This window comes from Xenopus laevis, chromosome 2S (assembly GCF_017654675.1).
Source record: "Xenopus laevis strain J_2021 chromosome 2S, Xenopus_laevis_v10.1, whole genome shotgun sequence".
Lineage (NCBI taxonomy): Eukaryota > Metazoa > Chordata > Amphibia > Anura > Pipidae > Xenopus > Xenopus laevis.
The window spans coordinates 51,903,209-51,923,694 of NC_054374.1; the positions used below are offsets into that span (position 1 = coordinate 51,903,209).

A 20,486-nucleotide genomic window follows, 5' to 3' on the forward strand; every position below is an offset into this window, starting at 1 on the left:
ATGCCTGTGGCATAGAGGAGGGGCAGTCAATTACTTTCACTTTCCATTCAGCACTTCCTACATGTCACTGCTCTCCTCACATTCCCCCTTCCCTCCTCAGGCTCTATAATTGTGTAGGGCACTGCACATGGACATTAGGTCCCCCATTCTGGTGCATACACAAGATTTTGGGGTGATACACAATTTCTCTTAATAACCGTGTCCACAAAATGGCTGCTGCCTGCTTGCTGTGATTGTATAATTCCAAGACAGAAGGAAACAAAACGTAAATAATAAATACAGTGTAAGTAAAGTTTATTTTGCTCAACTAACATGATAGAAAAGAATTTGAAATTATTTTTTAGGGTGACAGGTCCCCTTTAAACATTGCATACATCAAATCTAAAAAGATCACATTTCTTTGTCACATGATTTAATGGCTGCTGGGGTTTTAGCACGCTGGATGTTTGTAAATGGATCAGCAACAGAAAGACCTTTAGACATGCAATAGTGTAACAGAGCTCGCCATCAGAAGGAAAGCAATATATATAGTTTAACTTCCAATTCTATCAGGAATGTTTAGAGAGTCTAAAATTAAGGGCATAGTATGTACAATAAAATGTTTAGAAAATTAAATATGCCGTACAATCCAATCAAACCAAAGGTATTGCTAGAGATTAGTATTTCCATTTTGTGAAAAGTCCAGAAACATGAATAATGCTACTAATTTGCACATAGGAAAATTCAGACAATAAAAGGCAGAGACAGGAGTCCCCATTTGGCCAGTTAACTTGTCCCATTATTACTTGATCCGATCAGATGGAAGACTTTCGGTAAGACATTTGAGCTGCTCCTCTCCAAGCTTGATTTTGTCTTCAAGCTCTCGCTGCTCAAGGATGAGTGCTGACTTCATCTTCACAAAGTGGTCATAATCGGCAAGATTTCCCTCATTATGGTAAGTCGCCAAAATATCATAAACAGTACGCTCACGCCGGTCCAGGTTCTCTTTTAATTCCTTGGCATCTTCATGCTGCCTTGTAAGCAATTTCCTCTTTTGCAACAAGGTTTTCTACAAGAATGTAATATACAAGTGAGTTATTGGCCAAAGCAACAATTTGAACATACAGATTTGCATACAAAGCATCCAATAACCAGAAAAAGAGCAAAGAGGACCTTGTCCAAAAGAGCATGCACACTAAAAGGTAAGCATTGTATTTAGAAGAAATATGTTTAAGAGACCTTTTAAGGGCAGAGAGCATTGGAAGAAAGCCAGACTGAAGGTATATTAGCCTGCAAGATTCATTATGTTTTGTAAAGGTGACAGTCTCTCTGAGGGAAGACCAATTAATAGAGATTTACAGTAGTCAATGAGTGATATGATGAGAGTCAGAATTTTGGTGAAATCTTTGGTGATAAATTATCATAATTTCCAAATATTCATTAGGTGAACATGACATGATTTAGTAAATGGCTACGAGGAGTGAAAGACAGGGCAGAATTAAGAATAATTCCAAGGTACTGGGCCTGGGAAGATGATGATACAACCCCAGTGAAACTGAGAACAATGTGTGATTCAATATGTAACATAGTTTATATCATCCCTTACCCGTTCATCAGGAGATACAGTCTCATCCAAGTTATTAAGAGCATTTTCCACTCGAGCAAGTCGCCCAGAAAGTGACAGCAGTAGATTGACGATTTTCTCTAGATCTCCAATGAACATCCTGAACTTGTCAAATTCATTTGGTTTGCAGACCTCTTTCACAATGATCTCCACCTCCTCCCCCAAAGCATTGTTACACTGGATATCTTCTAACAGGGTTTCTTTTGCATCTCACAGGACCTGCAGCTTCTTGCTGATACTGTCAATCAGTTCTTGCTGAAAGCCAAGGTTTAAAAGAATGCATTACTATTGTACAATTTCTTAGAATCAGTTCTGTAGATGATACACACAATGATCAACATTATATTTTGTATATCAAAACACATTTATTTAATGATTGGTATGTTCTATATAAGGTATCCTTGTTAAAAGGATACAAACAAAAAGTATGTGCATAAGGCATAAGAATGCATTACTATTGTACAATTTCTTAGAATCAGTTCTGTAGATGATACACACAATGATCAACATTATATTTTGTATATCAAAACACATTTATTTAATGATTGGTATGTTCTATATAAGATATCCTTGTTAAAAGGATACAAACAAAAAGTATGTGCATTAGGCAATAAAAATATAATTTTCCCCTTTGCATGGCAAATGCTACAAAGCAATACTAGAAATTCAGCTCTACTGATTAAGTCTCTAAAGTCTCAATCTAAGAAATATAATAATTCTACTTTATTCAATACTTAAGATTTTTCAGTACCAAAAACTGACTGGGACAGTCCTAGGAGAAAGGAAACAAAAGAGTCCTAGTTAAACGGATTTACGAAAACTCATTTTTCAGGGTACAAAGCTATATTGAGATAGAGGAGATGTTAAGATATAAGATTCATCTCCACATTCAAATTTTCTGAAATTTGTAAATTAAATATGTTGGGATAATGTTGTTTAGTGCGTGGTACAACCATTAATTCTAACGCTGTTCAGTGCCCTATTCTGTTAAAAAAGTGCGGCATCTTCATGGTTAGAAGCAAATACTGAGGTTTAAAGGGAAAGTATACCTCCCCTTTTTGACATGAGCTTATTTATTTGGGGTTATGTAGAAAAGGTGCATAAACACTATCTGAATTACACAGCAATACCTGATTCCACAGAAGCCATGTTACTTGTAAGAAGAATTTGGCAATTTTCTTTAGGCTCACAATATAGTCTAAACCCACCCTAACACTGTTCTATTGCAAAGTGGTGGATTCATAGCGGGTTGTGCACAGATTCTCTGTACAGCAGAGGTACCTCCAAGGCCCAAAATTCATCACTTCACATTCCCAATGGAACAAGGGAGAGAGGGGTTGAATCACTCTGGGTGACTAAAGGGGGGGGGGGAGAGCTTCAATCCAGTACAGGCAGATTATCATGGTTTCCTTTAATATTTTATCTTTAAACCCAGGCTTCCCATCGTAAAGAATTGCATCTCAGTTGTCTATGTCACTGTGTGATTTGGCACACTAGCTCTACATAAAGTAGTACTGTATGCCAGAATAAAGTCATTGAAATGAAAGCCCTGTTATTATGTTATTCAATCCAAGCCAACTGAAGCAAAAAACTGAAGCTTGCACTCATTAAATGGATTACTAAGGGAAGGAAATCTCAGGTATAAAATGCAGTACATTTCTTATGAGGTTTGGGGCTATAAATCTTTGAGCCACAGCCTGGAAAATTGGATATCAAGCAAACAAAGCTCACTGGTTTGAACATATGGCCAGGGTGCAACCAGACCTACACCAGTGGAAGGGGATGAAGTTGGTACTGACAGCACTCTGCCTATAGGCATAGCAGAACAAGCTCCAAGAAGTATAAGCTTCCCTTATAAACCCGTCTGTCTTTCAGTAAACCCCATCAAATAAAATCTAGGACTGTTCTGGGGAAAAAGTGGACAGCTGGCAGGTATTCGTTTAATCAAGATTCCAAACATATTTCCAGAACAGCACTGAGCAGCAATTACCTTTGAAATTTACTTTGAACAGTAAGGATTTCAGCTCATACATGGATTACTGTATATTTTGTATCAGATCCCATAACAAGAACTATAATTTACCTTATATTGGCAACAAAGGGTTGCGAACAGGCTAAAATATGGATCACAAAAAGTGGTGGAATGGATTATTTTCTAATTGGACCAGTGTTGTTAGTGGAGTACTGCAGTGCTCTGTACTTGGTCCTTTGCTGTTCAACTTGTTTATTAATGACCTGGAGATGGGCATTAAAAGTACGGTTTCTATTGTTGCTGATGATACTAAATTGCGCAGAACTATAGGCTCCATTTAGGATGTTGCCACTTTGCAGAGTGATTTGACTAAATAGGAAAACTAGGCAGCAAACTGAGGTTCAGTTTTGATAAATGCAAAGTTATGCACTTTGGCAAAAATAATATAAATGCAAGTTATACACTAAATGTAAGTGTGTTGGGATGTTCCTGAAAACATAATTTTGCCTCTTTATAGGTCCCTGGTAAGGCCTCATCTGGAGTTTGCAGTGCAATTTTGGACTCCAGTCCTTAAGCAAAATAAATGAGCTGGAGAAAATGCAGAGACATGCAACTAAACTGGTTAGAGGGATGGAAGAATAACGGAGGACCTTTTTATCCATAAAGAGGTTCACCACACCAGAGGCCACCCCTTAGAGGAGACTAGAGGAAAATAACTTTTATTTAAAGCAGTGCAGGTGGTTCTTCACAGTGAGGGCAATGAGGCTGTGGAATGTCCTGCTGGATGTTGTTGCGATGGCTGATTCTGTTAATGCCTTTAAGAGCGGCTTGGATGATTTCTTGGACAACCATAATATCCAAGGCTATTGTGATACTAAAATCTATAGTTAGTATAGATATGAGTATATATAGTTATGTGTATGAAGGGATCAGTGCGAGTGTATGTATGGATGGTGGGTTTCATTTGGAGGAGTTGAACTTTGGTCTTTTTTCTACCAAATGTAACTATGTAACCTGCATGTGTGATATGCTAAAGACAAATCTAAATTTAATTCAAGGGACACTGGACCTTTGTACCAAACAAGAAGGGCAGAGCATTATTACCACAATAGATGGTATACTTGATGGGCATGTTTATGATAGTTTTAGACATAGCTTTTCAGTTGCATTACGTTATAAAGTTGACATAAACTACTCACACACCCGTGCCATCTCCCAGGTAGATAAGTCTGGCACTCATTGGTAGAGGTTAAGCAAACTCAATTCACATAGTATGAAAGACATCCAATGGCACACAGAAATGCTGCAAGCAAGGTAAGTCTTGCACGTTTAATGCGGATGTGCATAAAAAAGGAGTTATTCAGTTCCAAATAAGTGCCATGGATAGTCTTTTAAGAGTGAATTTCAGGGGGAGGGGGGGCAGCAGCAACTGCTGCTGCTTCAGGCGGCAGAGGGGCCAGGATCGCCCCTGACCATGCTTTGCACTTCCAAAAAATAAGAACCTCCAGAGTGTTATGCTTATTATGCATTCAGAAGCATTTAACAAGTCTGCAATAAGGGCATAGAATTTGTAATACATTTTCATTGAATATCTTTTTAAAAAGGTGAATTGTTTCACATTATGCAGCCATTCCTTCCAACTCATTGCCAGATCAGGAGTCTTTAATTAAGAGAGCAGTATCCCAAACTCTTAAAGAGACAGTGCTTATGCTTAAAATCTCTCTGTGCCTATCAAGGTTTTCTCTATCTAGGAAATTTCCTTTAATATAGGGCCAGCAGCTAAGCTCAGTGACATGGTGTAATGGAAATGGAGGAACTTACCCCACGGGACATCCAAGATGGCGACCTCCTGCTCCACCATGCGGTTCTTCCTGGTCGCAGTGGGACTGCATCAGAAACGTGTCGCCCCAGGATTGGTCGCCGGCGACGGAATGTGCGTCGGCGTCAGGACACCAACGTGAGGACGCCGGCGTCAGCGTCATGATGTCAGCGCGTCAAGTTTTGGCGCAAAACTATGGACTATTTAAATCTATTTGCCCATCCTGTCATTGCCCAATTATAGGTCTATCTTGTATAGTTCCTGGGTGCGATTTCTTGCTATTTGGATTCTCCGTGTATTGACTTATTGCCTGTTTAACGATTCTGATTCTTTGCTGCCTGTACCGACCAATTTGCCTGCTTTTGACCATTCTTCTGATAAACCCTCTTGTACTGCGAACTTGGTGTTGTTTTGTCTCCTCCTTGGTCCACACTACAACAGAGCCTTCGGGCCCTGACAGTATAATTGGGCCATGGACCCTTCTGAGGAGCCTCAAGTTCCTACTGATGTCGGCAGAGCTGTTTGTGGATTGGCTTCTCGCATGCAGACCTACGAAGCCCAACAAACCCACTTCGGCCAGGCACTAGAAGCAATCCTGGAGAAATTGTCTGCCTTGTCTCCAGTGGTTCCAGTTCCTCTGCCTGTCCCTGCTACTCCGCTCCAGGTTTCCGAGCCTCGCATCCCTGCACCTCCTCTGTACAGCGGTGATCCGGAATCATGCCGTGGTTTCATCAACCAGTGTGAGATCCAATTCACCCTGCTTCCAGGTCAGTTTGTCTCGGAGCGAGCGAAGGTGGGCTATATCATCACCCGCCTGCAAGGGAAAGCTCTGGAGTGGGCTTCTCCTTTCTGGGAGAAGGAGGATCCGGTTATTGACGATGCCAAGGCCTTCATCCATGACCTTCGCACGGTGTTCGATGCTCCTGGTCGGGCTACCTCTGCCTCGGCTCGTTTATTTCAGCTGCAGCAAGGGACTCGTTCTGTTCCGGAATACGCCATCGAATTCCGCACTCTTGTGGCTGAAACTTCTTGGAATAATGATGGTTACCATGCTGCCTTCTACAACGGCCTGGCAATGCGCATCAAGAATGATCTTGTATCACGGGAAATTCCTTCTCGCTGGGAAGATCTTGTTGCGTTGGCTGTGAAAGTTGACACCAGACAAAGGGAGTTCCAAGTCGAACTTGACAGGGAACGCGCTAGGAAGTTTTCCAGGTTCCAACCCACCCTGGCTCCACGCTTCCAAAGACCCTTACTCTCCAGTCCGGCTTCCAACCTTCTTTCTCCGCCTCCTGCGGCATCTGCTACTTCTTCTTTACCTCCTGAAGAACCAATGCAGATTGGACGGGCACGTCTTTCCGAACAGGGGAAGCTCTGGAGAAGGGCTGCTGGGTTATGTCTCTACTGTGGGGGAAAAGCCCACTTCGCCCATGAATGCCCAGTGAAGCCGGGAAACTCCTGAACCTAGGTAAGATTGGGGAGACTTACCTGGGTGGAATTTTTCATTCTCCCCATTCCTCTGCTCAACGTTTTCTCCTTCCTATACAAATCCAGTTCGGCTCCAAGAAGATCCTTTCTCAAGCCTTCCTCGATTCTGGCGCTGCGGGCAACTTCATGGATCGAGCCTTTGCCGGTAAACATGCTATTCCGCTCCAACCCTTGGCAACCCCTCTTCGAGTCCTGGCGATCGATGATCGTCCTCTTTCTTCTGCCATCATCTCGCAGTCTACTCAGGAACTTTCTTTCAAGGTGGGCACTATGCATTTGGAAAGACTGTCTTTTCTTCTTATCGATTGCCCTTCCACTCCTGTTGTCCTGGGATTGCCGTGGCTGTATGTTCATAATCCAGTCATTGACTGGTCCACCACACAAGTGTCCCGTTGGAGCTCATTTTGTCTACATAATTGTTTGCCTGCTGTTCCTGTTGTTAAAGTTTCTTCAGTATCTTCAAATTCTTCTCTTCCTCCTGTGTATCAAGCCTTTTCCGATGTCTTTGATAAGAAATCCGCTGAGATTCTCCCACCTTATCGTCCCTATGATTGTCCTATTGAACTCTTACCCGGCTCAATGCCCCCCCGATGCCGCACTTACCCGCTTTCTCCCTCCGAAACTTCTGCTATGAAGTCATATATCCAGGAGAATCTTCAAAGAGGTTTCATTCGTCCTTCTACCTCCCCTGCTGGGGCAGGGTTCTTCTTTGTCGAAAAGAAAGACGGTAGTTTGCGGCCCTGCATTGACTACAGGGGGTTAAATAAGATCACCATAAAGAACAGATATCCTCTTCCTCTCATCTCCGAACTTTTTGATCGGCTTAAGGGTGCTAATTTCTTTACTAAGCTGGATCTACGTGGGGCCTACAATCTCATTCGGATCCGTGAGGGAGATGAATGGAAGACCGCTTTCAATACTCGCGATGGACATTACGAGTACCTCGTCATGCCATTTGGTCTCTGCAACGCTCCTGCGGTCTTCCAAGAATTAGTCAATGACATTTTTCGTGATCTTTTGGGACAGTGTGTGGTCGTGTATTTAGACGACATTCTTATTTTTTCTAAGAATCTTCTGGATCATCGTTGCCAAGTGCGAGAAGTTCTTTCCAGGTTGAGGAAAAACAATCTCTTCGCCAAATTGGAGAAATGCATCTTCGAAGCTTCTTCCATTCCTTTTCTTGGCTACATCATTTCTCCACAAGGCTTCAAGATGGATCCCGCCAAAGTCTCTGCAATCTTGGATTGGCCCCTTCCTACCAGCGTCAAGGCAGTTCAGAGGTTTATTGGCTTCGCCAATTATTATAGACAGTTTATCAAAGACTTTTCTTCCAAAATCTTTCCAATTCTTGCCTTGATCCGTAAAGGGAGTAAACCTCAACACTGGTTCCCCTCTAGCTCTCGAAGCCTTCAAGACCCTCAAAGAAGCCTTTTCTTCTGCTCCAATTCTTAGACACCCTGAACCTCTACTACCCTTCTTCATGGAAGTTGATGCCTCTGATGTTGGAGCTGGAGCAGTTCTGTCTCAAAGATCTTCTTCTGATGGTAAACTTCATCCTTGTGCTTTTTTCTCTAAAAAAATTTTCTTCCCCAGAGCAAAATTACGATGTTGGGAATCGCAAGCTACTTGCCGTTAAGTTGGCCCTGGAAGAATGGAGACATTTACTTGAAGGTTCTTCAGTTCCTGTGACCATCTTTACTGACCACAAAAATCTTGAATTTATTCAATCCCTCAAGCGCCTCAATCCCCGGCAAGCCAGGTGGGCACTTTTCTTTTCTCGCTTTAATTTTGTTATCACCTTTCATCCTGGCTCCAGAAACAGGAAGGCTGATGCTCTGTCCAGAAGCTTTGTTCCTGAAGATTCCTGCCCTGAAGATCCTGAACCCATTGTGCCTTCTACCAAGATTATTGCCGCCTTGTTTCCCTCCTGTGCCTCTCAGTTACTTTCTGCTCAGTCTTCGGCTCCTGTAGAGACTCCTCTTGGTGTTGCTTTTGTTCCTCCGGAATTCCGTCATGCCATTTTATCCCAATCTCACAGTTCCAAACAGGCTGGTCATCTCGGGATTAAGAAGACAACCGAGCTCTTGTCTCGTTTGCTTTGGTGGCCGACCCTAAGGAAAGATGTTAAAGACTTTGTCTCTTCTTGTTCCATTTGTGCTGTTTCCAAGTCCGGACATTCCCCCCCAAGGGTTTACTCTTGCCGCTTCCCATTCCATCTCGACCTTGGACTCACCTGGCAATGGATTTCATTGTTGATCTCCCTGTTTCTTCTGGCCACACTGTCATCTGGGTGGTAATCGACAGATTCAGCAAAATGGCTCACTTCACGCCGCTTCGGAAACTGCCTTCCGTCCCTGAACTCTCTGAACTTTTTATTAAACACATTTTTTGTCTTCATGGTTTTCCTGCCGAGATTGTGTCCGACCGGGGTTCCCAGTTTGTTTCCAAGTTCTGGAGATCTCTTTGCAAGGCTCTTAACATTTTTCTTCAATTTTCTTCTGCTTACCACCCACAGTCTAATGGAGATTAACTGAGAAGGCGGCTTTGCCAATAGATGACATTTCAGCACTGAAACATCGCAGGAATTAAAGAAATGTTATGTCTTCTGGATGGCCTATAGCTTACTGTAGCTCTGTGGCAGTTACAAAGGCCCGTTCTATGTGGACAAAGAATCTGGAACAAGTCGTTGAGGATTACGTTCCCAGAAAAAATAAAATAATAATAATAATAAATAATTAAAAAAATATATATTTTATAAAACTTAAAAGGTCTGGATGACTTCAGAATAAGCCTCTCTAGAGCTTGTCCAGCTGTCAGCTTGCTCTTTGTCATTGAAGTTGCAGCGCAGAGCCCTTTTGGTTAAAACATGGTTTGTAGATACTGGCTCCAGGAATTTCTTTGCAAGATGCCTTTTCAAGGGAAAGGATTATTTGGGAAAGCCTTAGGTGACATGGTCTCCAAGTCTTCAGGGGGAAGAGTACTTTGCTTTCCCAAGCAAGACAGTTCCATGACAATTCCATGACAATTCCAGGAATGTTTGTAGGTCTTCTCCAGAAGAAGAAAATTTTTTTTAAAAGTACAGCAACAGGCAAAGAATATGAATGTAGAACCTACGTGAACTGTCGAACTAACAATGTAATCTACCTAGCTACCTGCAAATGTGGATGTCAATATGTGGGGAGAACGATGCGTAGAATGAAAGATAGGATTCTAGAACACCTGGCATGTGTAGGAAGGAAAGATATTTCATCAGCAATAGCAGACCATTTAATAAATGTACATAATGGGAATATGAAATATATATCATTTCAGGGTATAGAACAAGTCAGTCTAGGAAAAAGGAAAGGAGATATGGAGAAATTGATAAATAAAAGAGAGGTGTGGTGGATGTTCACCCTGGAAACGGAGAGACCAATAGGTCTGAATAAAGATTGGGATATAAAGTATTATCTAGACAAGTAGAGGTATAGAGATGGATGCACTAATTGGAGCAAAATAAGTAAAACTAAAAATATAGAGATATGAAAAGATTTAAGGAGATATTTAGAGAATATATACACTAAAGGATATGTATTATGTAGATACTATGATGAGTGTATAAAAGAACTATCCCTCTAGATAAAAACTGTGAATGTACTTATTATTATAACCACTGCTTTTTAAATAATTGTTTTTAAATATGAAAATAAACAAAGCAAAAGGTGACATGCTGAGATACAGAAGATATGTATAGTTGAACATACTCCCCTTTAAATATCCCTTTAAGATTTTTTTGTTAAGGTGTGGGGTGTCTATAAAGTTGCGTGTTGTGATTGAAATGATATACTCTGAGGAAGTGCCTGCTAGTAAGGGCACGAAACGCGTCAGTGGTGTGTTATATGCACTGTGCCAATGCTGACAACCTTTTAAATATGAATAAATAAAGGATGTGAAGAATTTTAAACGTATCCAGAATGTGTCCGTGAATCAAGTCTTTGTAGTGAGAGAGTTGAAGGAATCCAATGCCAGGATGTGGGACTGGAGGTCACGTGAATAGCCTGGACGAATGGGGAGCTCCACACTCGCAGCGAGAAAGTTTGGACTTCTCCAGAAGAAGGCAGGACTCCAAAAATTTCCAATCCGGAGAATAATTTAGATTTTCATCTTGGCGATCAGGACAAGGTTCTTTCAGGTCCAGAGTTGGAGTCCCAAGATCTCCCAAACCTTCCTCAAAAGCTCATATACAGTCACTCCGTCCAGCCTACCCCAGGTTGCTCACCTTTCAGGAAGTCTCGGCTAGAAAAGTTCAAGATTCAGGGGTGAAAACTTATGTATCTTTCAATTATTTGTTTCTACTGCAATTCCTCAAGACGTAGGGGAAAAGGACATTTCTTGCCAGTGTTTCCAGGGCTGTTGTTAATAGAGCAATTTCAGTGGTTCCATCTCAGGAAGAAGGAAGAGTTTTCAATTCTCTGCTATTTGCTACTGGAGACTTAAGTCCCATATTAGACCTTGAGGAATGACACATTCCCAAAGAGCCAAACTTTAACTGAGACCCTTGCTACTATAAAGTTTGTAGTTTGTCCAAAGGATTGGCTAGCCTCTTTAGATTAAAGATGTTTATTTGCATGTGTCCATTGCTTTAGAACATCACAGATTTATACAATTTTGTCTCTAAGACCAACATTACCAATTTTGCTGTCTTCGCATTGACCTTGCTACTTCTCCCAGAACTTTTACCTTAGTTCTTGTTGTGATAATAGCCAAGCTAAAGGGCACATAGAGATCTACCATTACCTGGATGATTTACTTTAGGGGTGTGTGATCCAGCCACATCACCATCCATCTCATAAAAAGGATGTTTTAGAGAAGTTTGGCTGGATCATAAGGGTAGCAAAAGTCAGATGATACCATGCCAGAAAATGGCATACCTTGGAGCTCAAATTGACAGCTGTCCTTCAGGTAATGCAATTTTGGGAGAGGTCATTCATATCTGCGAAGTAATTCGTGATCATTCTGGGCCTTCTGATTTCAACTATAAACTTGGTGAAATGGACCAAATAGAGGATGAGGTTTATTCAGTTATTTTCTGAGGCAGTATGATCCTATAGTTTGAAACTGGCAATTCAGATCAACACAAGAGTGCAAGAGACATCTAGCCTGGTGGAAAATACCCAGCAATCCCTGCAAGGAGTTTCCCCTCGGGAAACCAGCTTGGATAGAGGTGTTCACAGATGCCTCAGGGGCAGGTAGAAGACCTTTTTCCTAGATACTGACCAATATCCTGGAGCTCAGTGTGGTTCTCCTGTGGTCTGCAGTGAAGATCAGACAATGCAGTGGCTGCAGCTTATTTTAGAAATCAAGGGGAACAAGGAGCAAGTTCTTGCTCAAAGAGTCTTTCCCAATCATGGAATGGGTTTAGACCGACCTTCAAGATTTAACTGCTCTGTACATTTCAGGAGTGCAATATCTTGAGGCAGATTATCTCAGCCAGCATCTACTGTCCGGAGCTGAATATGATGGCGATAGATCTGAACTCCAAGCTTCAGATCTTCCTCTTTAGAGTCCCTTGTGTGGGACTGTGGCAGTGGATGCCTTCTCCCAGAGTTGGGAGGGTCTGTTTGCTTACATCTTTCCTCCAGTACGGATAATATTTAGAGTCCTGCAAAGGGTCTTATTGTCAAGGAAGGACATGATGACCATTCTTCCGCTTGGCCCAGAAGACCTTGGTATCTACTCCTGAGAAGACTGTCAACTGTGTTTGTTACTACGTCCACAAACCAGAGTTCTCCTTCTCCAGGGCAGTTGAAAGCATCCAAACCCAATCACCAACTGATGGTGTGGAAGTTAAAAGGAGGATCCTAAGAATATGAATAGGAGTATGAATGTTCTGATCAGGTCAAACCCTTATCAATTCCAGTAAATTCAATACAAATTTTAAATATTATAAAGCATGGCAGATATTCTCTTACTGGGCTGTTGAGATGCATCTCAATCCATAACACCATCTGCGGTGGATATCCTGAAGTTTCTTAACACAGGGCTACAAAAGGGTCTGAGTCTCAGCACTCTAAAAGACCAAGTCTTTGCATTGTTGGCGATTTGGAGAAGAGGTGGTCGAGAGATCCATTAGTAGATACGTTTTTCCAATCAAAACTCAAAATACGTCCACCGTTGAACTGGTCTATTTGTCCAACCATGGGTCTTCCTCTTGATCAGAGATCCCTCTCCACTGCACGACTGAGCATTTAGATCAAGTTCTTTGTCGTTGCTTACACCTAGTTAGCTGTGAAGTCAAACTTTTGACGTCAGCCCTTTGAGGGCCAGGCCCTTCGATAGATGCTCCTTACAGGATGTTCCATGAGGAGAAAGTATTTCTCAGACTGTAATCAGTATCCTGCCTTAAGTTTTTTCTAAGTTCCACATTAATTAACAAATTGTATTGCTGTCCTTGGAGCCTCCAGCATCCTCTCGGGACGAGGATTCAAATATAGATATAGTCTTACAATGTTTTGAGATTTATTCAGAAGAAGAGAAGACTTCAGAAAGTCTAGAATACCGTTTGCTGTGCGAGCAGGAAGGAAAAAAGGGGAACTTGCCTCCATGTCTACTCTTCCTGGATAGTCAAGACCATATCAAGGGCTTGTAAATAGGAGGGCATCAGAGGCAGGAGTGTCTTGCAAAATTATCTGCAGTTACACCTACTACGTTTCTTTTTAGACTCTACAGATTCGAGGTTATGTCTTCATCTCAGGTCCTGTTTGGACAGTTAGTTCTTATTTTTTAGCCTGTTGGGCCATATAGATTGAAGTATAATTATTTTCCCTCCCTTGTGGTTTAATTGCTTGGGTATGACCCATTAGTGAATTTTCATGTTGACGGGGGATGGCCAGGAAAAAAGAAAATTCATATCATACTTACCGGAATTTTCTTTTCCTGGCCATCCTCCCCGTCAACATGCCCTCCCTATGGTGGCTTTATAAACAGACTGATGTGAGCCAGGAGGGGGTGGGCTTTATGGGTTCTTAAAATTAACTATCTCCTGTCCAGGCTGGGAGTAGCAGGAGATTAACCCATTAGTGAATTTTCATGTTGACAGGGAGGATGGGCAGGAAAAGAAAATATGTAAGTATGATAGGAATTTTCTTTTATTCTTATGTTTGGATATACTGCTGAATTGAAACTGTTTTGTTTTCTGTGCAACTGTTTGCTGCTGAAAGCCTAAACCTGAATTGAGAAAAAATAAACAGACTGTTTTACCTTCAATCTGGAGTGGCCTGCATGTCTGGTGGAAAACCCCGCTGTGATCCCCCAAACTTCACAACTGGTGCTCGGATGCGGGCAGTCACTACCGAAGGGTAAAGACAATTTTTTTTTCTCTCTCTGAAAACTGACATTTAAAGAGCCAGTAATCCATTTTTTGCTAAGATGGAGGAACTGTTGCAGCAACTTGCTCGGGCTACAGTTCAGCTTCAGCAGAGCATGGTCGTGCAGCAGCAGTCTACAGAGGCTCAGCAAAATACTCTGACTGCTCAGCAAAAGAGTCTGGAGGCTCAGCTGTCTGCTATGCTATGACTCAACAGCACTCCACAGATGCTCAGTTGTTTGCTCTGCAAGAGTCTGTAACTTTACAAGCAACCTTATTACAAGAGGCTACAATTGCCCAAGCCAAGGCATTGGCTGAGGCTGTACAGCAGTGTGCTCCAGGATGGGAGTCCATTGCCGTGGCTCAGGGGAACCAGGTAACCACCCGCGCAAGTCATTTTCTTCAAAAGTCCCACGGATGATGTGGACGCCTTTGTCACCACGTTTGAAAGGACTGCAGAGCGAGAAGGGTGGCCCAGAGATAAATGGGCTGGCCTAATAGCTCCATTTCTGTGTGGCGATCCACAGAAGGCATATTATGATCTTAACCCAGATGACGCCATGAATTATGATCGGCTAAAGGCAGAGATCCTAGCACGCCCAGGGGTAACCACTGCAGTCAGAGCACAAAGGGTACACAGATGGAAATATCAAACCAACCTACCGCCTAGGTCACAGATGCATGACCTTATCCATTTGGCTACCAAGTGGCTGCAACCCGAGGATCTGAATGGACCCCAAATTGTGGAGCGAGTTGTGACAGATCGGTACCTTTGGTCCCTCCCTGTTGACCTACAGCATTGGGTGAGTCATGGGGACCCCAAAACAGTGGATCAGCTGGTCAAGATGGTTGAGAGGTACACGGCTACCGAGGAACTACTAGCTCCCACCCATCAGCGACCGTTCACCATTCCACGTCCGGAGAAATCTACACCGGCCAGGAAAAGTTCCCCGCAGAGTCCTAGGCTTAGTGTGAAAGAAAGTGGAGAAGTGCCATAACCGGCCCAACAAGGGGCACCCGCAGATACCACTTCAACCTGGAAAGGGGGGGGGAACGTGCAGTGTTGGAAGTGTCAGGCCTGGGGGGACACTAGAGCACAGTGCCCATGGAAAGACGAGACCATGCAGTGTGGGGCTCTCACCCAGCTTTCCTGTTATGCACAGAAAGTTTACACTGCATGCCCTGACTTGTTTGAGGGGCAATTTGAGTGTGATGTTTACATCAATCAGATTCCTGTCAAGGCTCTCCTAGATTCGGGGAGTATGGTAACCCTGGTACTAGACAGTGTAATTGGAGAATTCAAACCAGCAGCCAAATCACTCCGGGTAATTTGTATCCATTGGGATATCCGGTCCTACCCGCTAGTCCCAGTGACCATCACTATTGCTGGTGAATCCATTGTGCATGAAGTTGGGGTGGTGAGTAAACTGTTGCATCATGCTATTTTGGGATGTGACTTTCCAAAGTTCTGGGACTTGTGGTAAAGTATGGGGAAGGAAACCACTGATTTGAGGGTGGGATTGGGTCCCCCCAAAACCCAAGGGATGTAATAATTGATATACCCAGTGATGTTGAAAATGATGTGATGTATGATTTTCAAAATGATGATGTGTCACTGCCCCAAACTCTGGAGAAGAGTAATAAGGTTATGGAGGATCTCGGTCAGAAGACCGGGCTGTCCTCTGAGGGGGGGATTTCTCTTCATTACAGGTAATGCTCGGGGAGGATGATGAGAATGATTCATCAAATCCCGTATCTCCTGATCTGGATGTGTCAAGGGGAGCCTTTAGCACTGCCCAGATGCAGGATCCCACCTTAGTTAATGCTAGAGAACAGGTGGTGATAAATGGTGTTCCCCAAGAACCAGGTGCAGATAACAGATGGCCGCACTTTGCTGTAAATAGTGATCTGCTTTATAGAGTCACCAAGGTCCGTGAGGAGGTTGTTAAACAACTGTTAGTTCCCCGGCCATAAAGACGAATGGTACTTGACCTGGCGCATAATGATGCCCTGGGTGGACACTTGGGGGTAGAGAAGACCGAAGCAAGAATCACAGACCGGTTTTACTGGCCAGGTTTAAAGTCCGAAGTAAAACCTACTGTGCGTCCTGTCCCACCTGCCAGTTAACATCCCCGGCTTCTCATTTTCGTAGCCCCTTGGTGCCCTTACCCATTATTGAAGTACCATTTGAACGTATAGCCATGGACTTGGTAGGCCCCCTGGTAAAATCTGCCCGAGGGCATCAGTATATCTTGGTAAACCTTGATTATGCCACCTGATACCCGGAAGCTATTCCCTTAAGGAATGCCACATCTAAAGCCATTGCCCGTGAGCTGTTCCTAATGTTTTGAAGGACAGGCTTCCCCAAGGAGATACTCACTGACCAGGGTACCCCATTTATGTCAAAGGTTATGGCTGGTGTGTGTAACTTGTTCCAGATAAAGCAGTTACATACGTCTGTCTACCATCCTCAGACAGATGGCTTGGTTGAACGTTTTAATAAGACCTTAAAAACCATGCTTAAGCGGGTGGTACAAAAAGATGGTAAGGATTGGGATTGTTTATTACCTGCTCTTTTATTCGCAATTCGAGAGGTGCCTCAGGCGACCACAGGTTTCTACCCCTTTGAGTTGGTGTACGGGCGCAGGCCCCGGGGACTGCTTGATATTGTAAAGGAGGCTTGGGAGAGTGAAGCTACTCCCCACAAAAGTGTTTTGGAATATGTCTCTCAAATGAGGGAAAGAATTGCAGGAGTGATGCCACTGGTTAAGGAACACATGCAAAGGGCCCAAGAAGCTCAGCGCCGGGTATACAATCGGTCCACTAAGGTGAGACAATTCCAGGTGGGAGTAGCAGTGTTGATCCCCACTGTAGAGAGCAAATTCTTGGCCTGATGGCAGGGCCATTTGAAATTGTAGAAAAAGTGGGTGAGGTGAACTATAAGGTTCACCAACCTGGTAAGAGAAAGCCCTACCAAATATATCACAAATTTGTTAAAGCCTTGGAGGGATAGAGAACCAGTTTCGGCACTGGCTAGTGGGAAACTTGAGTCTCAGGTTGGTGCTGACAGTGTCAGTGTGGCAACAGCATTGTCAAAAGTTCAGACCCAGCAAGTCAGTGAGTTTCTGCAGAGAAACAAAGATATTTTTTCTGATTTGCCTGGGATCACTAATGTCATAGAGCATGACGTAATTACAGAGCTGGGAGTAAAGGTGTGTCTCAAGTCTTACAGCATTCCAGAGGCTCACCGATGCTTCAGATGTAGGTCTAGGAGCTGTATTATCACAGGTCATTAATGGAGAAGAGCATCCCGTGGTGTTCCTCAGTAGAAAGCTGACTACAGCAGAGAAAAACTATGCAATAGTTGAGCGAGAATGCCTGGCCATCAAGTGGGCCTTGGACTTGCTCCGTTATTACCTTTTAGGTAGAAGGTTCAGGCTGGTTTCTGATCATGCCCCACTCACATGGATGAAGCAAAAAAAATGCCAGAGTAACACGGTGGTTCCTGGCACTCTAGGAGTTTAAGTTTAGGGTAGAGCACAGACCCGGAAAACAGCACCTGAATGCTGATGCTATTCCCGAGTCCATTGTTTGGGCTTTTCTGGTGCCTCCACCTCCCCTGGGTTGATTCAGAGGGGGGGGGGGATATGTAGAAGCTGGGGGGGATATATTGTAGATGACCGGTATATATCCCCATTCTTTAGGTTTTAAAACTACCTCTTTAAGAGACACCATGGGGTTAACCAGCCAGAGGTGGGCTGGACATCCAAGGGGTGTTTAATGGAGGTGAGCAGCAGGTGTGGAAGTTTTTCACAAGTGGTAACTCACTGCTGGGTTGAACAGAAAATGCTGTCTCTCTAAAAAGACTGGAGAGTTCATTCCCTAAAGACTGGATGTTATATGTTTGGCAAGTAAGCTAGTCTTATGTTTGGACTTAAATACTGCTGAAGTGAAGCTGTTTTGTTTTCTGTGCAACTGTTTGCTGCTGAAAGCCTAAACCTGAATTGAGAAAAAATAAACATGACTGTTTTACCTTCAATCTGGAGTGGCCTGCATGTCTGGTGGAAAACCCCGCTGTGATCCCCCAAACTTCACAACAGCAAAATAACCTATTTCTATCTGCAAAATTGATCATTCCACAGCACAATAATGCATATTTACATAGTCTAGCAATCTGTATTAAATGAGCACCAATTACATCAATATCATCCCTATGTAATATTTTGATTCTTCTTGAAAATAGGACACATTTATGCTTATACAAAAATAGGAAGTGTAGCTTGTTAATAAGCAGAGGGCATTCTTTTGTAAACAAAGTTACCCTTGTCTCAAGGACACAAATGTGCACATAAGCCCATCCACAGTCACTAAATGTGGCCATACACAGGTTGATAAAAGCTGCCATGTGCAGTAGTGCTTCACCCAGATATTGGTTGGGTTCATGGTCCCATGCACAGGCCTTTAAAAAAATAAATAAATGACCAAATATAAAATATTTTGTATCATTTGTTTAACTAGGATTTCTTTATGTACTTTTAGGACTTGTTTGAAAATCAAGTGATGTCTTAGGTCACATTCATATAAAGATATAGACAAGTTTAAAGGGTTCACAAATGTTCAAGCACCACTGTAGGCCTGTGCATGGAGCCATGAACCCAACCAATATCTGGGTGAAAAATAAAAATGGGCACATGTCAAGAGGACAGGTTTGAAAATCTGCAGTCCTTACTTTGAAGGCCTAAATATCCATCAAAGGGATCAACCTAATATCACCCACCTCAAGGTTGGCATATCCAGGAAAGATCTACTTGTTTGGCACCTTGCCAAGTGAGCAGATCTTTCAGTGTACTGAACTTTAAAAGCACACTTTTATAATTAATCTATGCCAGTTTTAAAATGCAAGATCATTTGCAATTGGTATTTTCTTTTATCTGCAGAGCTTGTGTTAGGAATAGATTTATGTTTGTATTTCAAAGTTTGTATTATAGTAAGAATGCACCGAATCCAATATTTATCCAATCGTTCGAAAAAGATTTGACCAAATACTGAACCAAATGCTAATTAGGGGTGGGAAGGGGAAAACATTTTTTACTTCCTTGTTTTGTGACAAAAAGTTTCCTCCCCGCCCTAATTTGCATATGTAAATTCGGATTAGGTTCGGCCGGGCACAAGGATTCGTCCGACACCAAACACTGCTGAAAAAGGCTGAATCCCGAACTGAATCCTGGATTCGTGTATCCATATATTATAGAAAACAGAAAAAAATGACAAATCACACATTTGTACCCACTTTTTTTTTTTTAAAAAAAAGTTTTTATTTTTGCAGTTTTGAACAACACAGCACAAACACATAGACATACAAAACAAAAAACCAAAAGACAAATCATACATAATAGACGTGGAACCAGCAGACAAAATACCATCGCACCTAGAACCCAATCTTAATGAGCGGCTTCATATTCCAACCAAGCTCCCCAGACGCCCTCGAATTTCTTGGGGCACCCTCTTGTGATATAAACCAATTTTTGGTAAGGAAGGACGTTGTTAACCTGACTTTTCCAGAAGGTGATGGTTGGGGGTTCAGTCGATTTCCAATGCAAAAGGATAGATTTTTTTGCATAGTATAAAAGTTGGAGGTAGCAAAGCTTGACTGCAGGCTTCAGCCCCAAATTATCCATTATTCCCAAAAGACAAACCAACGGGGTTCTAAAACTAGGGACATCTAAGACCAGAGAAGTATGGTGCAGGACCCCACCCCAGAACCCCTGGATTCTCGGGCAGTCCCAGAATACATGCATAACCGTGCCCACCTCCTGATTACATTTGGTGCATTGGTCTGAAACCGTAGGATATATTTTTGCAAGTCTGTAGGGCGTAAGGTATACTCTGTTCAGAAACTTATTTTGGATATACCTGTCCCTAACCGGCATGGTAATGACTGGGACCTGTTTCAGCGCATCTGTCCACATCTCCTCCTCCAGACCTGGAATATCCCTAGCCCATTTATTTCTTACCCTTTCCAGAGGATCGGGACCAGCCCTTTCCAGTATGGCATAGAACCAGGTGGTGGGTTTCCTAATGCCCTCTTTCCTCAAATAGACTTCTAGGGTAGTCTCCACAATTTCAATGGGTCTACTAGGAAATTGGGTTTGAAAGGCATGCCTGAGCTGGAGGTAGCGGAAAAACATGGAATGTGGCAATTGGAAAGTATGTTGAAGGCTCTGGAATTGTTTCAAATCCCCATGCTCAATGATATATG

The 20,486-nt window shown here is 42.8% G+C and overlaps 1 protein-coding gene across 4 annotated transcripts in view; it reads right to left on the reverse strand.

The window, feature by feature from the left end:
* Positions 1-277: 277 nt before the first annotated feature.
* The window catches only part of LOC108709433 (protein Shroom2), a 56,520-nt gene continuing 36,311 nt past the window's right edge, over positions 278-20,486 (reverse strand). For 3 of the 4 annotated variants that reach the window (XM_041583775.1, XM_041583776.1, XM_018249241.2), the window contains exons 2-3: positions 1,586-1,858; positions 278-1,048 (exon numbers count right to left, since the gene is read on the reverse strand). In XM_041583775.1, the coding sequence (XP_041439709.1) occupies positions 782-1,048; positions 1,586-1,702 (384 nt within the window). In that variant the 5' untranslated portion in view covers positions 1,703-1,858 and the 3' untranslated portion in view covers positions 278-781. Of the gene's footprint in view, positions 1,049-1,585; positions 1,859-1,878; positions 2,376-20,486 lie in introns of those variants that run through there. The other variant, XM_041583777.1, reaches the window with a different exon arrangement.